The sequence below is a fragment of the Telmatherina bonti genome (genome assembly GCF_933228915.1).
Source record: "Telmatherina bonti genome assembly, chromosome: 5".
Taxonomy (NCBI): domain Eukaryota; kingdom Metazoa; phylum Chordata; class Actinopteri; order Atheriniformes; family Telmatherinidae; genus Telmatherina; species Telmatherina bonti.
The window spans coordinates 36,308,876-36,329,469 of record NC_136623.1 but is presented as its reverse complement, the minus strand read 5'-3'; the positions used below and the strand labels follow the sequence as shown (position 1 = coordinate 36,329,469).

The window sequence follows — 20,594 nt, the reverse complement described above, 5'->3', positions numbered from 1 at the left end:
ACAAGACAAAAAAAAAAAAAAAAAAAAAAAGAGTAAACAATATTTACTTGCCAAAAGTCTTTAATATTACCAAAAAAAGTCACTAGACTTGTTGATAGTCATGTTTCCTTTAAATAACTAAAGGGGTGTTTAAACCGTTCAATATTATGCCAAAGTTGCTAAGTTAGTAACTGGTGTACCATGTAAATCAGTAAAAACACTGTACCAGGAAATTGTACACTGACAACTGTAATATTCAATATTCATTCATTGACTAAATAAATCTATTAATTTCTTTTAACTTGTTAATTTATCTGTAATTAATCATTCATACTTAATGTGTTAAAGTACTTTTTTTTTTTTTATATATATAAATAAAAGGTCAAACAGTTTTATGGGTTCATGTGGGATCAGTGCATCTTACTTGGCTGCGATGTGGAGCAAACTTCTCTTCACCCGTCCAAAGGCATAGTTCACATCAAACTTGGAGTTGAGAAGCAACTCTGACACTGACCTATGTAACAAAAATAAATTTAAAAAATGTAATCATAAAATTGCCTCTGTGATGTGGTTGGAAACAGCAGGAAACATAGCTGATGTACCTGTGCTGGTCAGCCATGACCATTGGCATAAGCGTGTAGACTGCAGTCTCATTGTCTGAGGAGGAAAAAATGTAAAAGGGATTAAAAGCACCAGACAAACCTAATTACCACCAAGGGGGGAATAAAAGTAGCTTTCATTTAGTTTTACTCTCATATTTTAGTTTCTTTCAATAACAGCAACAGGGTTCTTGCACTACTTTAAAAGTAACATTTAATGCTATTTAAGACATTTTTAATACCTTAACAAACAAAATCAAATAACCGACAAACAATTTAATCAGAATACTTTATTTGTTGCCTCCAGTGATTTAAATCAAAATTATGTGCAATGTACAGAAAGACTTTTTTAGAGAACATAAACCAAGCAGAGTTTTTCAATCCAAAAACTCAGGTCAACTAGTCCAGACTTAAAATGGTGAAGCACCATTTCGCTATTTTGCTAAAAACAAATGGAACAAACTGTAAGTGTGGATTAAACTCTCATCATATGTAGACACTTTTAAATTAGAGGTCGACCGATATGGGTTTTTCAGGACCAATACCAATACCGATTATTAGTGGTTAGAAGAGGCCGATAACCGATATTTGGAGCCAATATTCATTTGCAGTTAAAGTGTAAAAATTGGCTTAAAAAAATTGAATAATGCAAACACTGGACTTCATTGTAATGCCTAAAGCATGTTTATTGAATGACACAAATAGAAAATAATAGCTCCAGAAGTGCCTGAATTTCTTACACTCAGAAACATCTCTTATAAAGTTGAATAAAAGGTTAAATGAGTCTGAAATTTTTCCACAGAAAATACAGTAAAATGAAATAACTACAATGACTTGTCTTTGTTTTAAGTTCAAACGCAACAAAAATACAGGGAGTTCTCAGGCTCAGCAGCACCTCTTCTAAAGTTAAATAAAAACTTAAATAATAGCTCCCTGAATTTTTACACTATAAATGAAAAAAATTTTCAATATAACTGAAATGATTTAACTTTGTTTTAACTTCAAACAAAAACAAAAAGTGCAGGAGTTCTCAGGCTCAGCATTATCTCTAGTAAATACAAAAAAAAAACTTGCTTCCAGAGATTTTATAGTAATAGTATATAAAACAAAGTTGAATAAAATTTGCACAGAAATGTGTCAAAAGCTGAATGTTACTGATTGGGCAACGTAGTGGGACACGTTGCCTAGCAACGCTTTGTTTGGGGGGTGGGGTGGCAGCTCTCTGCTGAGTGCGGCTCTTGTTGCATTAACAGTGACTATCACTGCCCTACGACAAAGTTCTCTAGCTTTATTTATTAAATAAAACCATGCCATCGCTCCACTGAATCCGCCATCATTCAGACTGACTGGAAGAAAAGCGCCGCCTTTCCCTCCACTCTTTTCCACTGCGTTTGTTGCTCGCTCCAGACAAGCGGAAAACGCGGCAGGAGCGTCAGGAGTGTTTTGGGCGTCGGACACAAAAGTGGCACTTTAGTGACCAGCGTCAGGCATTTGGTCTGAACACACAGTTATAAAACTTTTTAGATTTTCGGCGCGGAAAAATCAACCTAACATGCATGTCTTTGGATGGTGGGAGGAAGCCGGAGAACCCGGAGAGAACCCACGCATACACGAGGAGAACATGCAAACTCCACACAGGAAGGCCACTGTCCAAACCTCGCCCCAGCCAAGGATTGAACCTGGGACCTTCTTGCTGTGAAGCCACAGTGCTAACCACCATGTCACCGTGCAGCACCGCCTGTAGAACGTGTGTATCAATTTTCATGAAGATTGATAACATGCAGTGGTGGAGCACCTAAAATAGGTGGTGCCATCGGTCAGCTTTGCCTGAGCACTCCCAAGCACTCTGTAATGAACAGGCTTGTTCATTACGGGTTCACTCAAGCACTTTGCACATTGCACTTTAAAATATTCACAGCATTTGGTTATTCACTCTGCACTTGGGGAAGTGCTAATTTGCACATAAAGAAATTGCACATGATTGTCGTTTTAAAATAAATATATTTATTTATTAAAATGTTTGTTGCCCATAGGTCCGGCCGGGGAGGCGTCACTTCCGGTAATGGCGGCCGCCGGTCCTGCGGGGCAACACGACAATTATGATTGGATAAGTGCAATAGATGTGTACATCTTTTAAATTGGTACTTTCTTTTAGGTGTGGGGCGCATGCGTGAATGTTCGAAGTGTGGAGTGTAGGTGAGAGTGTATGTCGGGTTTTGCTTTTATTTATGTCCTCCTCTTGTGTCCAGGGAGGCGGGGACCAGACGCCGCTGGAGAACGTTCCGGGCTGGACCATGGGGAGGAACAAGACGGGGGGGTGGTGGTTTTAGGATGTAGTATTATTTAGTCTTTAGTTATCATCTGCGTGGTTTTGTTTGGGGGTTTATTTCGGTTGGGGGTTTTCTTTTTGTTAGTTTTGGTTATGGTTTGGCGTTAGAGAGTCCGAATATGAGTTTATGGTTAATGTTGTTTTGTGTTACACCTGTAGAGTTTTTATGGTTTATCCAATTTCAGCAGATGGCATTAAAGGCGCCGTGAACAGATCAGGTTTTTTTTTTCTCTTCGGCTGCTGGAGAAGCCACCTTCTGTTTTTAACTCTCTGATGCACTTTATTGCACTTGGCACTTTACAAAGAAAATAAAAAGAAAAAGACGTGGACCACCTTCAGCTTGCCTCTGCCTCCCCTCGTTAATGGTACTCACTCCACCGCTCGTGTCTTTCCTGGCTTACACACTCCAAAATACAAACTTTTCACATTCAAAAGGAATGGAGGCAAAATTTCGTGAGTTTTTGAGCATGTTCAGACCGGTAAATGGCAATTCATTGATGAGCAGAAAAATAACACCAGCGATTCCAATAAGCCTTCGCATCGCATACTGTGCTCAGGCCTAAATATAACGCCTTCAATAGCATTTGGCCAATGCAGATATAAACATGATCAAAGGTCATATTTTAATTTCTGTGTTTGTCAAAGAGCAGCAACTCTGTTGACAGATAGCTGGAAATCTAAGCCAGCTAGAGGTTTTTCCTCCCTTCAAAAAAAAAGTTTGAAAATGAGCTGCAACTATCGAGTACTTTTGGAATCAGGTACTCTGTCGATTATTTTTACGAGTAATCGAGTACTCTAATGATTATATTTTTTTATTATAATTTGTAAAACAAATACTAGAAACTCCACCAAAGTAAATTGAGAAATGTATATTTGTGAAGCTGTTGCATGTGTTGTTACAACTTAAGCATGAGGATTTGTTGCAGCCAACGATAGCAAATTCCTGCCTTTTAAAAGATTTAAAAGAAGAATTTACGGATCAAAATTACTAAATGTTTAATACGGAATAAAAGTTTGCTGCACAGCAACAGAGGCTATGCCTGCCGTCACACGCTGCCTAAAACATGCACTGAAGCAGGGAAGTGGGGGTGTTTTCGTTTTGCTGACGACGTGCTGTCATTGTATGTGAGACATACTTTACAACACACACACTGCGCTACGTTTTCTGCCCTTTTGAGTGTGAAATGGTCCCACACTTGCGACCTTTTCGGTCTTCTCCTCCCCTTTTCTTCATTGTCTATTATTAGAGTAGACCAAAGCAATGAGAATCTTCAGACAGCAAAGCAAACGGCTCGCCGCTGCTGTTTGAAATGTCCGTCAGTTACAACAGTCCAGGTGAAACAGTCATACTGTACAGACATACCGTTGGCAACAGATTCTGTTTTTATATATTTTTTATAAATGTTTAAATATTTTATATATTTACTGAAACAATGATGTAGTCCCTCCGAACAGCGCAGTGGTCCGAGAATGCCACGATGACGCATTAATTAAAATATATCACCATGTGATTTTAATTAAAAGTCTCGAGGCAAATAATTTGCCTCGATCAATTTTTGTACCCGGGTTACTCGAGTTACCAGAGTAATTGTTGCAGCCCTAAATGATTTTTATAATGTAGTTTCTAGACAGAAGCCTGCCAGGTCCAGATTGAGGCCAGGGCTGGGCGATATGACCAAAATCTCATATCTGGATATATCTCAATTTATATCCCCATAACGATACACAACGATATAAAATTGTTTCTGTAATTTTGTGCCAGTAATCAGTTGTTTGTCAGATGTGCTTGGCTTCTGCAGGAACTATGGCTGAATGACGTTTCACAGGGAAAAGTCTGTTGCAGCGTTTGCATCTGAAGTTTATTATGAGCGCTTTCGCCAACATTTGACACTGCTTAAAAATGCTTTGCTCGTTGACTCTATTCTTTATTCTGTATGTTGGTCTTTTTATATCCAAACCGCATCCATGCAACAGAAATTTCCCCTCTTTTATTAACAAGTTCATCAGTTTTGGTTGGCTGGTCATTTAGTGAATTATCTCTGTGCATGCCGTAGAGTGCATCTTGACGTAAAATACTGCAGTAAAGCACCTTATTGTGGCGTAAACGACAGAGCCTTATATGAAATGATAGACTTTTTCTATCAACCAAATAATATATCATCATATCGCCCAGCCTTAATTGAGGTATTTCCATCTGTTTTCTCTGAGAAAAAAAGAGGGTTAATACAAGTTAATATGATTTATTTATTTATTCATTACACATCAGAGGAGATTTCGTTTTAATGAGACTTCTTGTTTATTGTTGTTGTATTATTTTGCTATGCTGGCATCAAAAGACATGATTATTTCTTGGTTAATAATCAAAGTCTAGAACATTAACATATCTAGACCTAAAACAGAGTCCCATGGGGCCCAAAATTACAGAGAGGATTCAGATCAAATCTGAACCACTCAAAAGTAGGACCAAAACTACTACAGATCAGTACCACCACAGATTCAAACAAAATATCAAAAGACTAAATAGTTTAGTGATTTACAAGGAATGTTAAACATTGCATCCATCTTTCAATGTCTGGAATGTCATCACAGTAAAATGTTCATTTCAAATGTTTTTGTCTGCATTCTCTGGTGGTAACAGACCAGCTTGTTCCTCCACGGTGCTTGGGTGTCGCTCTCATCAAAACATCCACTACTAAATATACATTTTTTTAGATGGTGCAAAATTCTTATGGAATTCAAATGGTTACCTCCGCCAAGAAGGCTATGTTTTCACCAGCGTTTATCTGTTTGTGTTCAAGATAACTCAAAAAGTTATGGGTGGATTTTCATGAAATTTTAAGGTGTTGTTGGAAATGTGAAAAGGAAGAACAGATTTAATTTTTGGATCCAGGAACTTTTTACAACTGTGGCCCTTGGCAGATGTTTGTGATCTCCGAGTGCTTTTCTAGTTTACATATAATTTGGCAGGAAGGCCAGACTTTTTGGAAGTATGTTGCATATGAGACAAACAAAGAGGGTAAACAGAGATCTCGACAAGCATGTGTCCAAACAATGCTTTAAAGTGATGGGAACAAAGTCGAGCAACACAACAAATTTGGCCGACCCCCTGGCTAGGTTAGTAACTTAAATCTCCCGTTCATCATTTAACTTAATATAAAACTGACATCAGCACGGTCGGTGATCCACATTAATGTTATTTGTTTTGTAAATAGCTGTGGCTAGCATGCTTATCTCACTGCTCTAAATAATGTTGGTTGTTTTGTTATCCACCATTAGGCTAGTAGCCTTTAGCTAACATTTAATTGTGCCATTTTCTCTTAAAGTTGCAAAGCAGAGAACAGTTGACCTGCAACCAGTAAACAGAGGAAGCACACACAGCCAACTCTACAACTTTTGTTTGAAAAATACATAAAATATTAACCTAAGTCACCAGAAGCTGTGCAACCTAACAAGGCTGTGGCAGAATACATCTGTGAGGATCAGGTTTCTATTTACACTGTGGAGAAACCTGGTTTACAACAACTGCTTATGCAGCTAAATCCATGGTGTTTTCTTCCTTCACAAAACCACTTCATGTAGACTGAAATCCCAGAGTTGCACAATACAACAAAACAAACCACAGCAGCTTCAAAGGAAACCATACTTTGCATGTACAGCCGACCTTTGAACCAGCAGAGCTGCACCCTCTTTCATGGCTGTAAACCTGCAGTTTATAACTGAGTCCTGAGACATGCAGAGTAGGTGTTTGAGCTGTGTTGGGTTGCATTCAGAGCACTCAGGGGACAGCTTGAGAGAAGCTTTGGAGGAGATTGTGCAGGAGTCATGGAAAGTGTATATAACCAACATGGCATCTATTACCACAGATAATGAATCAATCAACATGAAAGCATTTTTAGCAGCATTATACATGGATTCCATGTTTTTGGGCACAATTTTCTGTCAAAAAGGGTCTGGCTCTTAACTGTATAACAAGAGATGAGAGTCTGCAGACTCATTGTTTCAGGTTTGCAAACATCACCTTCGACCCAGCCTACACAGCCTACAAAGATAAAAACAGATCTAAAGGGACTTCTGTCAAACAGTCAAGGAAAGAAAAAAACATGGAGATGATACATGTTTGGGAATGAACTGACATTATAAACCATGCTATTTTTTTTTCTTACAGTTTATATGGCCTCAGAAAAAGTTAATTTTGCTCTACCTCAGACAAGTGTTTGCACTTTTCTCTGTTTTAGAGTTTAGATTATTTGCACATTTAAAGAATACCTCAGGCAACCTTAAAATATTGTCGAATTGTTATTTATTTACATTTATTCAACTTGCATCTGTGATTTGGTTGAGAAGGCATTTTAAATGTTAATTCTAAAGTTTTTCCATGTTAAAAATATTTTCATGCCTAAAGTATTTAGAATTTTTTAATTCTTTGGTAAAAAAAAAAAAAAAAATGGTATTGAGCACTGAATATTTCCCTAGGTATTGATATTGAGTGTGAAATTTTAGTGTAGAGACAACCCCAGGCCATTTGAGACGTTTGGAGACCGTGGATATTGCCACACTGTCCCAACTTGTGCTTGTGTTGCTCTATATCAGGGGTGTCCAAAGTCGGTCCTCGATGGCCGCTGTCCTGCAGGTTTCCCATGTATTCCTGTTCCAACACATCTAGCTTCCACTTAATGGATCAAACAGCCAATGACGTGCACAACTGATTAAGCTCTACTACTAATTAATTTGAATCAGGTGTGTCTGAGCAGGGATACATAGAAAACCTGCAGGATTCTGGCCCTCGAGGACCGGAGCTGGACACCTCTGCTCTATATTGATGACAAAAACAATGTAGAGGACGGATTTTTTTGGAGTTCATCATTCTGCAGTCAGCTACAGCGGAATCTATTGGTACTGCACTAAAAGAGCGTCTTGCGGACATCCTTCATCAGGATCAGAAAAGTTAACTCATCCTGTCAGACAAAGGATGGAGCTAGTGTCATGAAGGGGGCAACTACTGGCATTCAGCGGAAGCTACAAGATGTGTTCCCATATGCACATTTCACTGCTGTGTACATCAGCTCATGCAACCTTTCACATCTCCACTGTGAGAATAAGTTTTCTGACCTCAGTGCATGTGCCAGCTTTTTTTCCAGATCACCCCAAACAAACTGTTCTTGACAAAGTGGTGGCCCATTGAGTGACAACATACATTAAATGGAACTTTTACAACTGTGCCATCAATACTGTGTTTGAGCACAGAGAAGATCTCGTCCACTGTTTGGAGAGGATAAGAAACTGTAAAATGTCAAGTTGTCATGAAGGTAAACCTGACCTATAAACCGAAAATGGATTTCTGTACCAGGCTGTAAACATGTTTATTTCTGCCATGAAGTTGGCCATGGGAGTCTATGGGGATTCGCTCTGTTTTGGAGCCAGCCCCTAGCGGATGAAGGGGGAACTGCAGTTTTATGCACTTTCGCATATGCTTCACTTTTAACCGTTGGAGGTTGCCGCTTGAATAAAGTGTTTAAAAATAAAAGTGTTCAAACAATAAAATGTAAGGAGCGAGCGCATCACAGTCCACAGGAGTATGTTCACCAGGGAGGAAGAGGGTGCTGCTGCTCACTCCCTCAGATCAGAGTGCTCAAAAGAGTGGCGATACTCCCATAGACTTCTATAGAAAGAATGGAATGCAGAAGTCACGTGGTTCATGGAGCTGCCAATAGTTCCAATTATCAATAGTTCCACCACTGACCGTCATTCATTTTCAGTGTTTTGGAAGCATTTTCTCAGATAAGTGGCTGAAATGGGGACAGTTTTTGGCGTTGTTGGTCATTAGCTAAATATTCTGCAACAAATTAAGTCAACTTTGATATTTAATTAGGCCAGTATAAGTTTATTAGTTATTAACAAGTAGGGCTGCACAATTCTGGGTAAAATGAGAATCACAATTTTTTTGCTTAGAACTGAGATCACGATTCTCTCACGATTTTTTTCCAATATGAATATTTATTGCATATATTACCTTGTCTTCTCTTACACACACAACCTTCGAATAATTTTAATAGTAACATTTTTTGTACAATCACATGGCTGTACGGTCACAGCGTGCAGCGTAGAGCAACGCTTTTCACTGGATATCTTCCCCAAAATGTTTTCTGCTGTCTGAGCCAATTTGAGTTTGATGGTGTACACAAAGCCCAAGATATGGTATCTGAGTAAAAACCAACACTTACGGCCATCAGTGGGCGTGGCAAATTCATAATCCAACTCTTGAGATATAGATCTCTTCAGGATGGGACTGGCATCATGTCTAGCAAATTTGGTGCCGAAATGTTTTATGTAGGAGTTATATCAATTTCGTTTTTCACAGCGAGACATCAAACTTTGAAGCACCGCCCCTCCTATACGCCCTGGATTCTGCAAGCAATTTTTAATCCCACATGCCTCCTGAGCATGATGATTGAATTTAGGTGTCAGTTGGATAAAAACCCTAGGACGAGTTTGTTCAAATACGAGGTGAGTAAAATTTGTAAATGTATTTACTAGTGTGTTTATCATCTCGTTTCTGTTGACTATGATAAATTTAGTCGGCTGCTTCCAAAAATAAAGCTTTGATAAATTATATAGACAGTATAGTAATCAAAACACATTATTGTGCAATACTGTGAGAAAACTGGGAGGAAAATTGATGTATCTGTGCTGCCAGAACCTGGCCAGAACCCACTGAACTATTGAGAGCAACAGGAACCAAGTGACTGCGTGTTGGTAAGTTCAAAGAGTGTTGTAACTCTTACTAAATGGCACTGCCCCAGATTAGAGGCTGGTGTGGAAAATGAACGAGTACACAGATACACTGGAACTATATGCGCCAGAGGCCCCGGATGCTGTGCAGGTGGTTTATTTCTTTGTTTCAGATTATAAAATGAATGTACATGAATGACATGTCTCTGACCCCAGTTTATTTATTGTGGTTAGAGAGGCGGAGGCCAGTGGTTCCACCTTGTGCCCCCCAGCAGGTGTGTCCTCTATAATTGCCATTACGGTGGTGGTGCAGGAAATGGGGAGAAATAAAGACCACCCTGACAGAAATGACAATAAAAGACAAACTTGTGAATAAATAAAAATTCTCCAACTCTTGTGTTGCATCACTTCTCGGCGCTGCGTAAAGCAAAAGTCTGGTTCCATCATAAGAGTCTGAATTTAAGATTGAGGACAACATCGCTTGTTGCAGGTGAACATGACACGTTCCCATTTCATGCAATGTTATGTAGCATCTCTTTGTCGGTGTGTAACACGGTTCTTCCTGTGCATCGAGGCACCTCTGCCTGCACTTCATTGGCCTGATGGCCACTACACCATGGCGTGTCTGGCTGTGGCGCACACAGTTCTGTTTGTCTGCGCTCTGGAAGCACGGAGTAACAGCAGTGAGCAGCCCCAACCTGCCAGTCACTTCGTTTTGGAAGGTGCCGGAGTGTTCCATGCACCATGTTCATCAGCAGGGACAGATAAGCCACTGGGAATCTTTGCAATTTATATTCAACCAATGGTGTAATTTGCCCGGGGGATCGGGGGGTTGCAACCCCCGCAAAAATCACATCCAACCAATACAACCCCCCCCAAAAAATAACTATTCTATTGGAGCCGATAGAAAATGACACCCGCGATTCAAACTAGCGTAACTCCGCAACCATTTGCGCTATTCTGAAACAGATTCTGAAAGCTGAGAAACGTAGCTTTCTGTTGATATATAACATGGTTTTCGCGGGGGTACGCACGAGAGGGCGGGGTAAAGTGAGCAGCCGCGAGAAGCAGAAGCGGAGACTGAGCGAACACCTGCATCATCGTAGCGCTGATTTAGCAGATATTAGCAGGTTCTTTGCAGTATTTTTGTCCAGATACCGCTTGTAAATAATATTATGTAATCATAAATAATTCTATTAGTATAGATTGTTTTAGTCTGATTCATCTTTTTTCTTCATCATTCCATGTTTCTTGCTAACGTTCATCTTTTTGCCATAGTTCCTGTGTTTATACAGACCTAATCATTAGTAATCACAGTAACATTTTGTAAATAATTTTGTAAATAATGGAGATAATCTGAGGAGATGAAAGAGAGAGGAAAGTCTCGCTGAGATTTCTGGATGATGGACAGGAGGAGTCTGCTGCAGCATCTCAACCACATAATACAGTTTGTATACACTGAATGTTCCCAGGGTCATCACAGCAATGTGTCTTCATTGTCTAGTCCATGGTTTTATTGGCTTTGTCTGAAATGTTTTCCTCTTTACTTGATAAGTTTTTCCCTGTTCTGTGTATTCATGAAGGCCTTAAATTTTCTCTAGAAGATTTTTCTTTTTCTTCGGAGTCTTTTCTAATGTAACGGTATGTTCATATTTTTTAGTTATTACTCTGATGAACGTCCATTCAGTAATGATGACAAAAGGCAGGGACGAAGTCAGATCCGTGGCCAAGGCCGAAGGAGCAGAGGTGATGATGCCGCTGGTGATGCCCATCGTAGCAGGTCACCACATCATCATCAGGCCTGGAAAACTGAGGCAGACCATGACACACTAACCCTCACCCACCCAGATTTAGCCCTAAACGTACCACTGGTGTTTAACCCCTTCTGACCACTGGCACACATACACCAGATGATATTTTTTCCCTCTTTTTTGACTCTGAGGTGCTCAGGCTGTTGTGTGCAAAACACAAACAAAAGGATGGTTGCCACAAAAAGCAAAGCTCAAACTGAAGCAATATATGAAAGACAAACCAACAAAATGGGGAATAAAGTTTTTGGATTAGCTGATGTAAATGGATACACAGTTGACTTCAAGCTGTAGCCAGGGAAAAATCAGGATGCTTCAGGTAATGGGCCTTCTTTTGATGTGGTGACAGAGCTGGTGAATAAGGAGTACCTGGGGAGGGGCTACATTGTTTTCTGTGACAAGCCCTCTCCTGTTCGGTTATCTCAGACGACAGGGGTTTGAGGCTGTGGAACCTACAGGCAGGGCAGAGCTGGAGTGCCAACAACTCAGGGGAACGCCAAGGCAAAAAAATCTGAGAGAGGCTCCATCAGGTGGATCAGGGACAGTGACCTTCTCTTCATAAAATGGATCCATGCCAGGGCGGTCTCCATCATCTCCACTCTCCATCTTGTCTACATGGGGGAGACTGTCCTGTGGTGGCAGAAGACCGGTGAAGGGTGTAGCCATAGGGTCCCTGTCCCAAGACCCACGGCTGTAGGTGAATATAACAAGTACATGGGGGGAGTGGACACTTCTGACCAGATGTTAGGAAAAACAAAAAGATGGCCCATGACAGTGTTTCAGCACCTTCTGGACATTGCTGTCACCAACAGCTTCATTATTCACAAGGAGCTCCTGCCCCCACTAGCACCAGAGAGGACACAAGCAGCAGTCAGAAGACAAGCCAAGGGAGGAAACAATGCACTCTGTGCAAAAGATGCACATCTTGGATGTGTGTGGAGTGCAAGGTTGGGCTCTGTCTCCAGCTGGACAAGAACTGCTTCACCATCTACCATGGCTGCTTAAAAACACCTGAAAATCCACAAATATAAAAGCCTCACACATGGACACTGAAAGCTGTAGGCAAACAAAACTCTTTGTGATGTTGTAAAATATGTTACATTTCATTTCTGCAATATTAGATTTTTTGCTTAAAGCTAAATCTGGTAAAAATTCAAAAATTTATTTTTACTCTTTTGCATTTATACACTGTTCTGTGCATTCATAACATATCAGAATGACAAATACTTGATAGATTTTTAAAGGTCCACATCATGAAAAACTGGGCTAGGAATTTTACTGAAATTCTATGTTCGGACACTTTCATTAAAAGTGTACATGCTGGACAGCTTGCCAGTCCATCGCAGGGCTTTTTTTTTTTTTTTTAATTACGAGTAATTAAATTATTCATCAAAATTATTTATAAATGTATAATCATTTACCCAAAATGGATTTTCATAATCTTTGCAAATGCTGTTAATTTACAACATTCTGTATGAAAGTTTAGATATGATTTTAAACAATTGTCTCAAATTTCACACAGTTTCTTTGGTTTTATTTTGAGTTGACTATAATTGGCGTATGCTGACGTGGTATGCCCCAGGAGAGGCTGAATGTATTGGCCATGCTGTCTTTGGAAAAAGACTTGTTACTGTGATGACTGACTTTAATCAGTCATAGAAAAATTTGCTAGCCAGGAAGAAAAGGAGGGCAAAGTTTATCTTCAAGTAGAGTTTGTGTTGTCAGCTTATAGAACTTAGAGGTGTTGTTTATATTTGACCCCAGTTTATACACAAACAAAACAAAGAATGGGTATCATCACATGGGATCTTCCTCCATATTTAACCTGATGTTACAGCTTCCACATTAATATCCAGAATTTTCTGCTTCATCTATGGAAAACTTAAAAGCTGGTGTAATTATCTGTAAAAGCTGGAGTAATTATATGTATGTCAGTTACCCAGATACTTCCAAAAAAAAAATTCTGGTTTTCATGTTGTGCTTAAAATGACGATCCAGCATCAGGGAGGTGTTTCACACATCTATCAGTGGATCTACTTCTCCACCAGCCTCAGATGCGTGTCGTTACCTTCGGGAAGTTCGATGGTCCTAGCCCGGCGGAGGGAGCGGGTTAGTCGGTTGAGCTGCACGTTGATCTGCTCCATCGCCCGCTCCATCATAGGCGAGCGGCCCGCGGGAGAGAATGGCGGAACGAAGCCTCTCCTGGCAGGTTCAGCTGGTTCTGATGCAACCCTGTAGATCCTGGATGCCGTCCATTGACGCTGACGACTGTTAGGCGGCTCCTTCGGCTGACTTACTGAACAATACAATATTCGTTTTACCGGAACGGATTATTGGCCAGCTCCTCATACTTCCTGTTTTGATTACGTCAGAATGCAATGCATTCTGGGTATTGTAGTTTCTTTTTTGTTCTTCTTTTAAATATAAATGTACTTTTAAAAAATCTGAAGTAAAAACAAATGGGGTGAAAATGGACTAATGTTGACCGCTGTATCATATCTCCCGACCAAACTTACACACCAACCACACCAAATTTACCTGCAGCCAGATAGGCACACATACGTTTAACAACACAGAATTGTACAAAGCAGTGCATTTACATTAGGTTTTATTTATCATAAGCATTTATCTTAATTATGTAACCGGGTTACGGAGTCTATATGGGGCTGGTGGTCAGATATCTGGTGTATGTGGTGTATATGAATGCAGCCCGTGATTAGTGATGCACTAAAGGTCTCCATTCACTCCTGTTTCCTAGGGGGACCTGGGCGGGGTTGATGCCTAGCCAGAAGTCAGGGATGAGCTGCTACCGGGAGCCGTTCATCCTGAGGGGTGTGTGGTGCCACATGCAGGGGCTGGCAGCATCTCTGGTTGCTGCGTGTGTAAATGTGGAGCATCTGGGTCTGGTGCCCGCCACCCACCGGGTCTGCTCGCCATTGCCCTGTGCTACTCGGTGCCCCTAGCCCATTGCGCCTGGAGGCTCCTGCCTGGGGGCTCCTGCCTGGAGGCTCCTGGCTGGGGGCTCCTGGCTGGAGGCTCCTGCCTGGAGGCTCCTGGCTGGAGGCTCCTGCCTGGGGGCTCCTGCCTGGGGGCTCCTGGCTGGAGGCTCCTGCCTGGGGGCTCCTGCCTGGAGGCTCCTGGCTGGAGGCTCCTGCCTGGAGGCTCCTGCCTGGGGGCTCCTGCCTGGGGGCTCCTGCCTGGAGGCTCCTGCCTGGGTACTTTGTTTGCTCTGGGCTCGGGGCCTTTGGTTCCTCCCTGACACTTCGGGCTGTGGTCGTGCTCCTTTTACGAGTACTCAGTTGATCCTTGATGGCATGACCACAGGTTGTATATTCATATGTGTATGCCCACAAAAGTGTTAATATTTTCACCTACTTCCTACAAAATGTTACAGATGTTTATCTGTTAAGTCTCTCTGCAGGTATAGCCAACTTTTTTTGTTTTTTTGTTATTTTTGTGGCTGCATGGTGGTGTAGTGGTTAGTACTGTGGCCTCAGAGCAAGAAGGATTCTGGTTCAATCGTTGGCTGGGGCTTGTTTTGGACAGTGGCCATTCTATGTAGAGTTTGTTTTCCCTGTGTATATATGGGTTTTCTCCAGCTTCCTACCACCATCCATAGACATGCAGGTTAGGTTAATTGGTTTCTCTAAAATGCCATGTGTGGTTGTTTGTCTCTGTGTGGCCCTGTGATGGACTGGCAAGCTGTCCAGGGTGTACCCTGCCTTTCGCCCCAAGACAGCTGGGATAGGCTCCAGCTTCCTGCCATCAGCCTTCAGAACAAGACCTACTCTAGTTAGTTATCTACTACAATATTGAATTTCCTTTTGGGTATTAATAAAGTATTTTCCATATCATTATATTATTTATATATCTTGTTGTACTGTAATACTGTAGTAATTTTATTGTTTTTGCAAACACTGTGTTTTCAGTAGCTTAGACATACTCTTTTCTCTTCTTTCTTTTTCTTTTCTCTTTTTCTTTTTTCTTTTTCATTTCCCCTGTCACGTCCAGCGCTGCCATATCAAGTCCAATGATGATTTCAATTAAAAAAATAAAAATAAAAAATTCAGAATATCCAGGGCAGCCATACATGACATGTCTTCCTTGACAGAGCAAATCTGTCTGGCAAAAATATGGCACACAAATTGCTGTACTGTATGCTGTAATGCTGGACAGGACAGGTTAAAAAAAAAAAAGTGATGCATTAAAGATGTGCATGCCAAAGGCAATGTGGTTTTGCGGCTTCCCAATGTGTCTGAGAGATATTATGGTCGGTATAGTGTCCTGTAAGCGTAAGTGATGCTCCATTACTGGACGTATATGATGCCGCGACATCCCCTACTTGACATATATGAAGCTGTGATACTCCCTACTGGACTTAACTATGCTGTAGAGTCCTCTTCTGGATGTAAGAGATGCCCTATTACCCCTTCCTGGATGTAACTATTAAATAAGAAATCTATTTTAACATGACTTGATATGCAGAATTAAAGCTAAACAGTAAAATTGTATTTATTGTTTATATACTTTTATGATTTTTGATAACTGTTTTAGATGAATTTTAGAAACAAGTTTAAATCAATTTTCAGTTTAAAATACATTTAATTGACATTTCACCATGCTGTCTGTGGACATGTCCTTATGGTCAAACAGGACTCGCTGAAACCTATGTCAGGATATTCAGTTCGATGGATTTAAACACCTTTAACTTAGTCAACTTGATATAGTAGAACAAGAACAATGTTTGAATGGAAACACATCGGATCTCGTTACCTCTGTGTTGTTTTGATTGATCGTTACCATGGTGAGTTCCTAGAATTCAGGATATTTTGGTTTGAATTTTATCAAGATCAAATCCGTCAAACAGCTGATTAGAGAGACGAGTAGCTACATATGGTGAAGGTAAGAAATGTTTGGTCACAGCACTGCCGTGTGGTTGCTTTTAGACCCATAGATATCCGAACTTTCCACCTTTAACTCAAACAGAGCCGATCGTGTGGCTCTTTTTCTTTTCACAGTTTGAAACATTTGGTGAGTCCGGTGACTCGACTTCGACTGCGTTGGTCTCCCTGTCATCTTCTGCTGCTCAGGTGAGACATAGCAAACACCAAACAAGAACCAGTGGAACAGGATCCATGTCCAATCAGATCCAAACCAGAATGTTGTTCAGATCCACAGCTGCAGATTTCTAAACCTTTCAAACATATTTTCCTGCTGAGATCCGGTACAAATCTGATCCAGGTCCCTCATTTTTTGCCTGGATTGATGTAGGGATCTAGTGATTTTGAGGTTTTTGCCCATCAGGGTCATCAGGACAACATCCTTATTCCATGTCCTGGTCCTTCTCTGTCCTGGACTCTGTCTGTGGCTTTATTTGTGTTTCTGGGTTGATTCTAGTTCTGTTTCAATATGGCCATATATATTGGTTGTGAAAACAGTTAATGTGACTGCTTCCAGCAGCAGAACAAACAGGTGGATCAGAAATGGCATGGGTCAGCTGAGGACCGCCTCCTCATCCATGGTCTGACTGTGAAGCGCTACAAAGAAATATACGATTTGGTCCTGCAGCAGCCCGTCCTCTCTGCTCTGTCCTCGGCAACAAAGACGGTGAGTTCTTGAGGGATCAGCTGACAGAGGACAAACTTAGAAGATGGAACAAAGCAGTTCAATGTGGACTTTAGAGCCGCTGAAGAGAGACCAGGTCAGAATGAGGATAGAATCCTTCTGGTCAGACCTGAAAAGGTTTCCATATCTGCTTTCCTTCTTGATTTTGGGTTTGAAGGTAAACCCTAAGCTAAAAGCTACGACTAGTTGAGCTAAGATAAACTAAACTAAGACAAGCTGTTGACTTTTCTCACCAGATTCGTAACTAATAAAGAATCTGATCAATATTTTTGGCATTTGTCAGATAATAAGAAAAAGTATTTCTGTGACTGATTCCTGTTCCTGGACCTGGTCTCTGTTTCTGGACTGTGTTGTGGTTCTGGTGAATGGTCTCTGTCTGTGGTGTTTGTTATGGTTCCTGTCTCTGGATTCTGTTTCTGGTTTGCAGGACTACGTCTCTCAGGTTCTGGAGCTGAAGCAGAACCTGTGGATGTCGTTGAGCCGACCACGCCTGCATGAGGCGGTGATGGAGGACGGAAGGGTGGAAGTCACAGAGGTGCTGGATCTGACCTGAGACCTGAGACGAAATGTTAGATTTAGATTAGATTAAAAGATTGAGTAAATCCCCTGCTTTGATCAGAACCTGTGGGATGAGGTACATTGAGGAAAGTGAAAGGAAGTTATTTCATGGAATTAAAGATGGCTTTTTGAGTTGTGATGGATTGAAGTTAATGCTGCCACATAATGGTGCAGTTGGAAAGTTAAGCTGGTGCTTCTGAGACCAGGGGATATCAATATTCATCGCAGAAATGATGAGAGTGACCAGAGAAGAGCTAAAACAAGAGGAAATTTAGGTGAAGCTCAGATCAAATTAACCTAAATGAAAAAAGCTCCACGGCATCAAAACACATTTCTACTTCTCTACTGGATAGGTGAGCTAATTCTCTTGCTAATGCCGGGCGGACACTGTGCGATTTCGAGGCGATTTCACCACGATTTTGCTGTCGCAGACCACGCTGTGTCATCGTGGAAACATGGTAGCGTCGGGATGTCCGGTCGGGAGGTCGTGAGCCGTACAGTGTGAGAACACTCACGAGGAAGGATTAATTGCTGCTACGTTCTAACGATGATGCTGCGACCTCCCGATCAAACTTCTGGCATGTCAGAAATGTTCGCCGTAGCTCGTACAGTGTGAGTGGTGTTACGTCACCATTCTACGTTCACACCTGTGCAGAAGACACCGGTGGAGCTTTAAACAACGACGGGCAACCCCAACTTCAGACGTGTGCGGTGGACACAGCTGCTAGAAGACAGATTAGTAGAGCTATGGAGAGAACACGAGGTTTTCTTTTTTTTATTTTGTTTCAGCGCACACAACTGCAACAACTTGCTGCCTGCTCGCCATCTTGTTGTCAGGCACGCTGTGGTTGTCATAGGAACTAGGAACCTTTGTTTTTCGTTGTTCACACTCGAGCCGTCACACGCCGACTGACGCCGACGACTAGTCGTGGTTGTCAATGATCGTGGCTGACAGCAGTCGTACAGTATGAGTACACATGTCGTAGGGTCAGATAGAGTACGAGGGACAAACCCGGTCGTGCAGTGGGAGCATTTCCCCGACAGTCAGACTTCTAAAATCGCACAGTGTCCGCCTGGCATGACTTGGTTAACATTAACTGCCAGTTAATTCCTGTAAGTCAGGGGTGTCCAAAGTCGGTCCTCGAGGGCCGCTGTCCTGCAGGTTTCCCATGTATTCCTGTTCCAACACATCTAGCTTCCACTAAATGGATCAAACAGCCAATGTCGTGCACAACTGATTAAGCTCTACTACTAATTAATTTGAATCAGGTGTGTCTGAGCAGGGATACATAGAAAACCTGCAGGATTCTGGCCCTCGAGGACCGGAGCTGGACACCTCTGCTGTAAGTTAATGTGAACTCCTCTGCAATACTTGTTACAACATTGGGCTTTGTTATGAGACCAATGATCATGGCCCATCAACCTCTACACCTTGTAAAAGGAGGAAACTGTCCAGCCCTGTCCCGTCTTGCTGGCTCACTTTCACCACTGCAGCGAATGGCTATCATAGCAAATATTCTATCTAGCTGTCTGCATTTACATTGGTCTCAAAATATACACCTAAGTTAAGTGACCATACTGTGAAATTAATTCAATGTTTATGTGGATTGAAAAGTATAAATTCTGACTCTTTCTAGAAAGCATCTGCCAGCGTGGATGTAGACATGGAGGACATTCCTTCGACCAATTGATTTTTTTTTTTCAGGATTAGTGTATAAAGCATTTCTCTAAAGTTTACTTATCTCTGAAAATATTGACTGGTCAGAAGGAGAACTTGATGAGGTGGACTTTTGTTACGCCCAGTCTAGGGGTTCCTGAGCGCAACATGAAAATACCATGCTTCACTTATGTCAGACTGGTACACGGGATGGTTCCAATGAAAAATTGCTTTTATTTTTACAACAAAAATAATAACCAATGATCTAACAGAAGACGTCTGATCTGAAAAACAAGTCAAAGTTAATAATGGGGAAAAACAATCTCGAGGTGAGCAAACGCCAAAATAACAAACAAAACAGATCCTGTGCTTTGGGTTTGATGCAAAATAAATGCAAAATAAATGTGAAAACAAAAAAACAGGTTCTTGCCTCCTTGTCTAACATAAACAAAAGAAAACCAAACCAAATGGGCTGCTCACAGCTTTTAACAAATGTCCCTGAAACAGTTCACAAACTTCACAGACACTCTCTCGCTCTGCCGGCCTGACGCAACGCGACGCAAAGGATGGTACGCTCACTTCGTCCCTCTGAACCAACCAGACACGCTGTTCGCCTTCCTTTTAAAAAGTAGCGAGTCAATCCTGTCCTGACCCGTCAATGCTGGTATCGGGCGGCGAATCGGTCTTTGCTGGCGCACACCTTAAAAAACACAAATAACACCACAAGAAGACATACACACAAGACGACCGCAGTCGTAACAACTCTGCTTCTGCTAACAGTTCAGAGAGGGCTTTCTCTTTGCATACGGTAGGCCACCGGTGACAGCTTTCTGTTACATATTTAATCATAAATCCAGTTGGTTTGTTGTCTTTCAAAAAGATAAAGTGAAACCAATGAGACAAATCTAGGACCAAGAAGTAATATCAACTAGACTATTGCTGTTATTACATAACAGCAAGTGTGAATGCGTTAATGTGCAATTAATGATGTATAATCAAAAAAAATAAAATAAAATAAAGATGTCACTGAAATTAGTGGCAGCACATTCCTGTAGCTAGCAGATGTGCAGCATTCTTTCCAATTTGATGAAGTGTAAAAGTGTTTTGGAATAACAAAAACGAGAGTGGAATAATTTCTTGAAGACTTAAAAAGAGGAAGAAGGTTTATTGTGCAGCCATATTGCATAAGATGTCTCTTGATGGCTTTGAGACCCACGACATCCAGGTAGAGCCCATTCTCAGAGAAGAGGACGAATTCTTGGTGCACGGGGAAACATCGTAGAAAAATATTAAATGTTTGACTATAATGC

At 41.2% G+C, this 20,594-nt stretch overlaps 1 protein-coding gene across 1 annotated transcript in view; it reads right to left on the bottom strand.

Annotated features, from left to right (window-relative positions):
- The window catches only part of hace1 (HECT domain and ankyrin repeat containing E3 ubiquitin protein ligase 1), a 66,358-nt gene extending 52,594 nt beyond the window's left edge, over nucleotides 1–13,764 (bottom strand). The window contains exons 1-3 of the mRNA XM_079241178.1: nucleotides 13,513–13,764; nucleotides 582–636; nucleotides 404–493 (exon numbers count right to left, since the gene is read on the bottom strand). Of these exons, the coding sequence (XP_079097304.1) occupies nucleotides 404–493; nucleotides 582–636; nucleotides 13,513–13,603 (236 nt within the window). The 5' untranslated portion in view covers nucleotides 13,604–13,764. The remainder of the gene's footprint in view (nucleotides 1–403; nucleotides 494–581; nucleotides 637–13,512) is intronic.
- Between the last annotated feature and the right edge of the window lie 6,830 nt (nucleotides 13,765–20,594).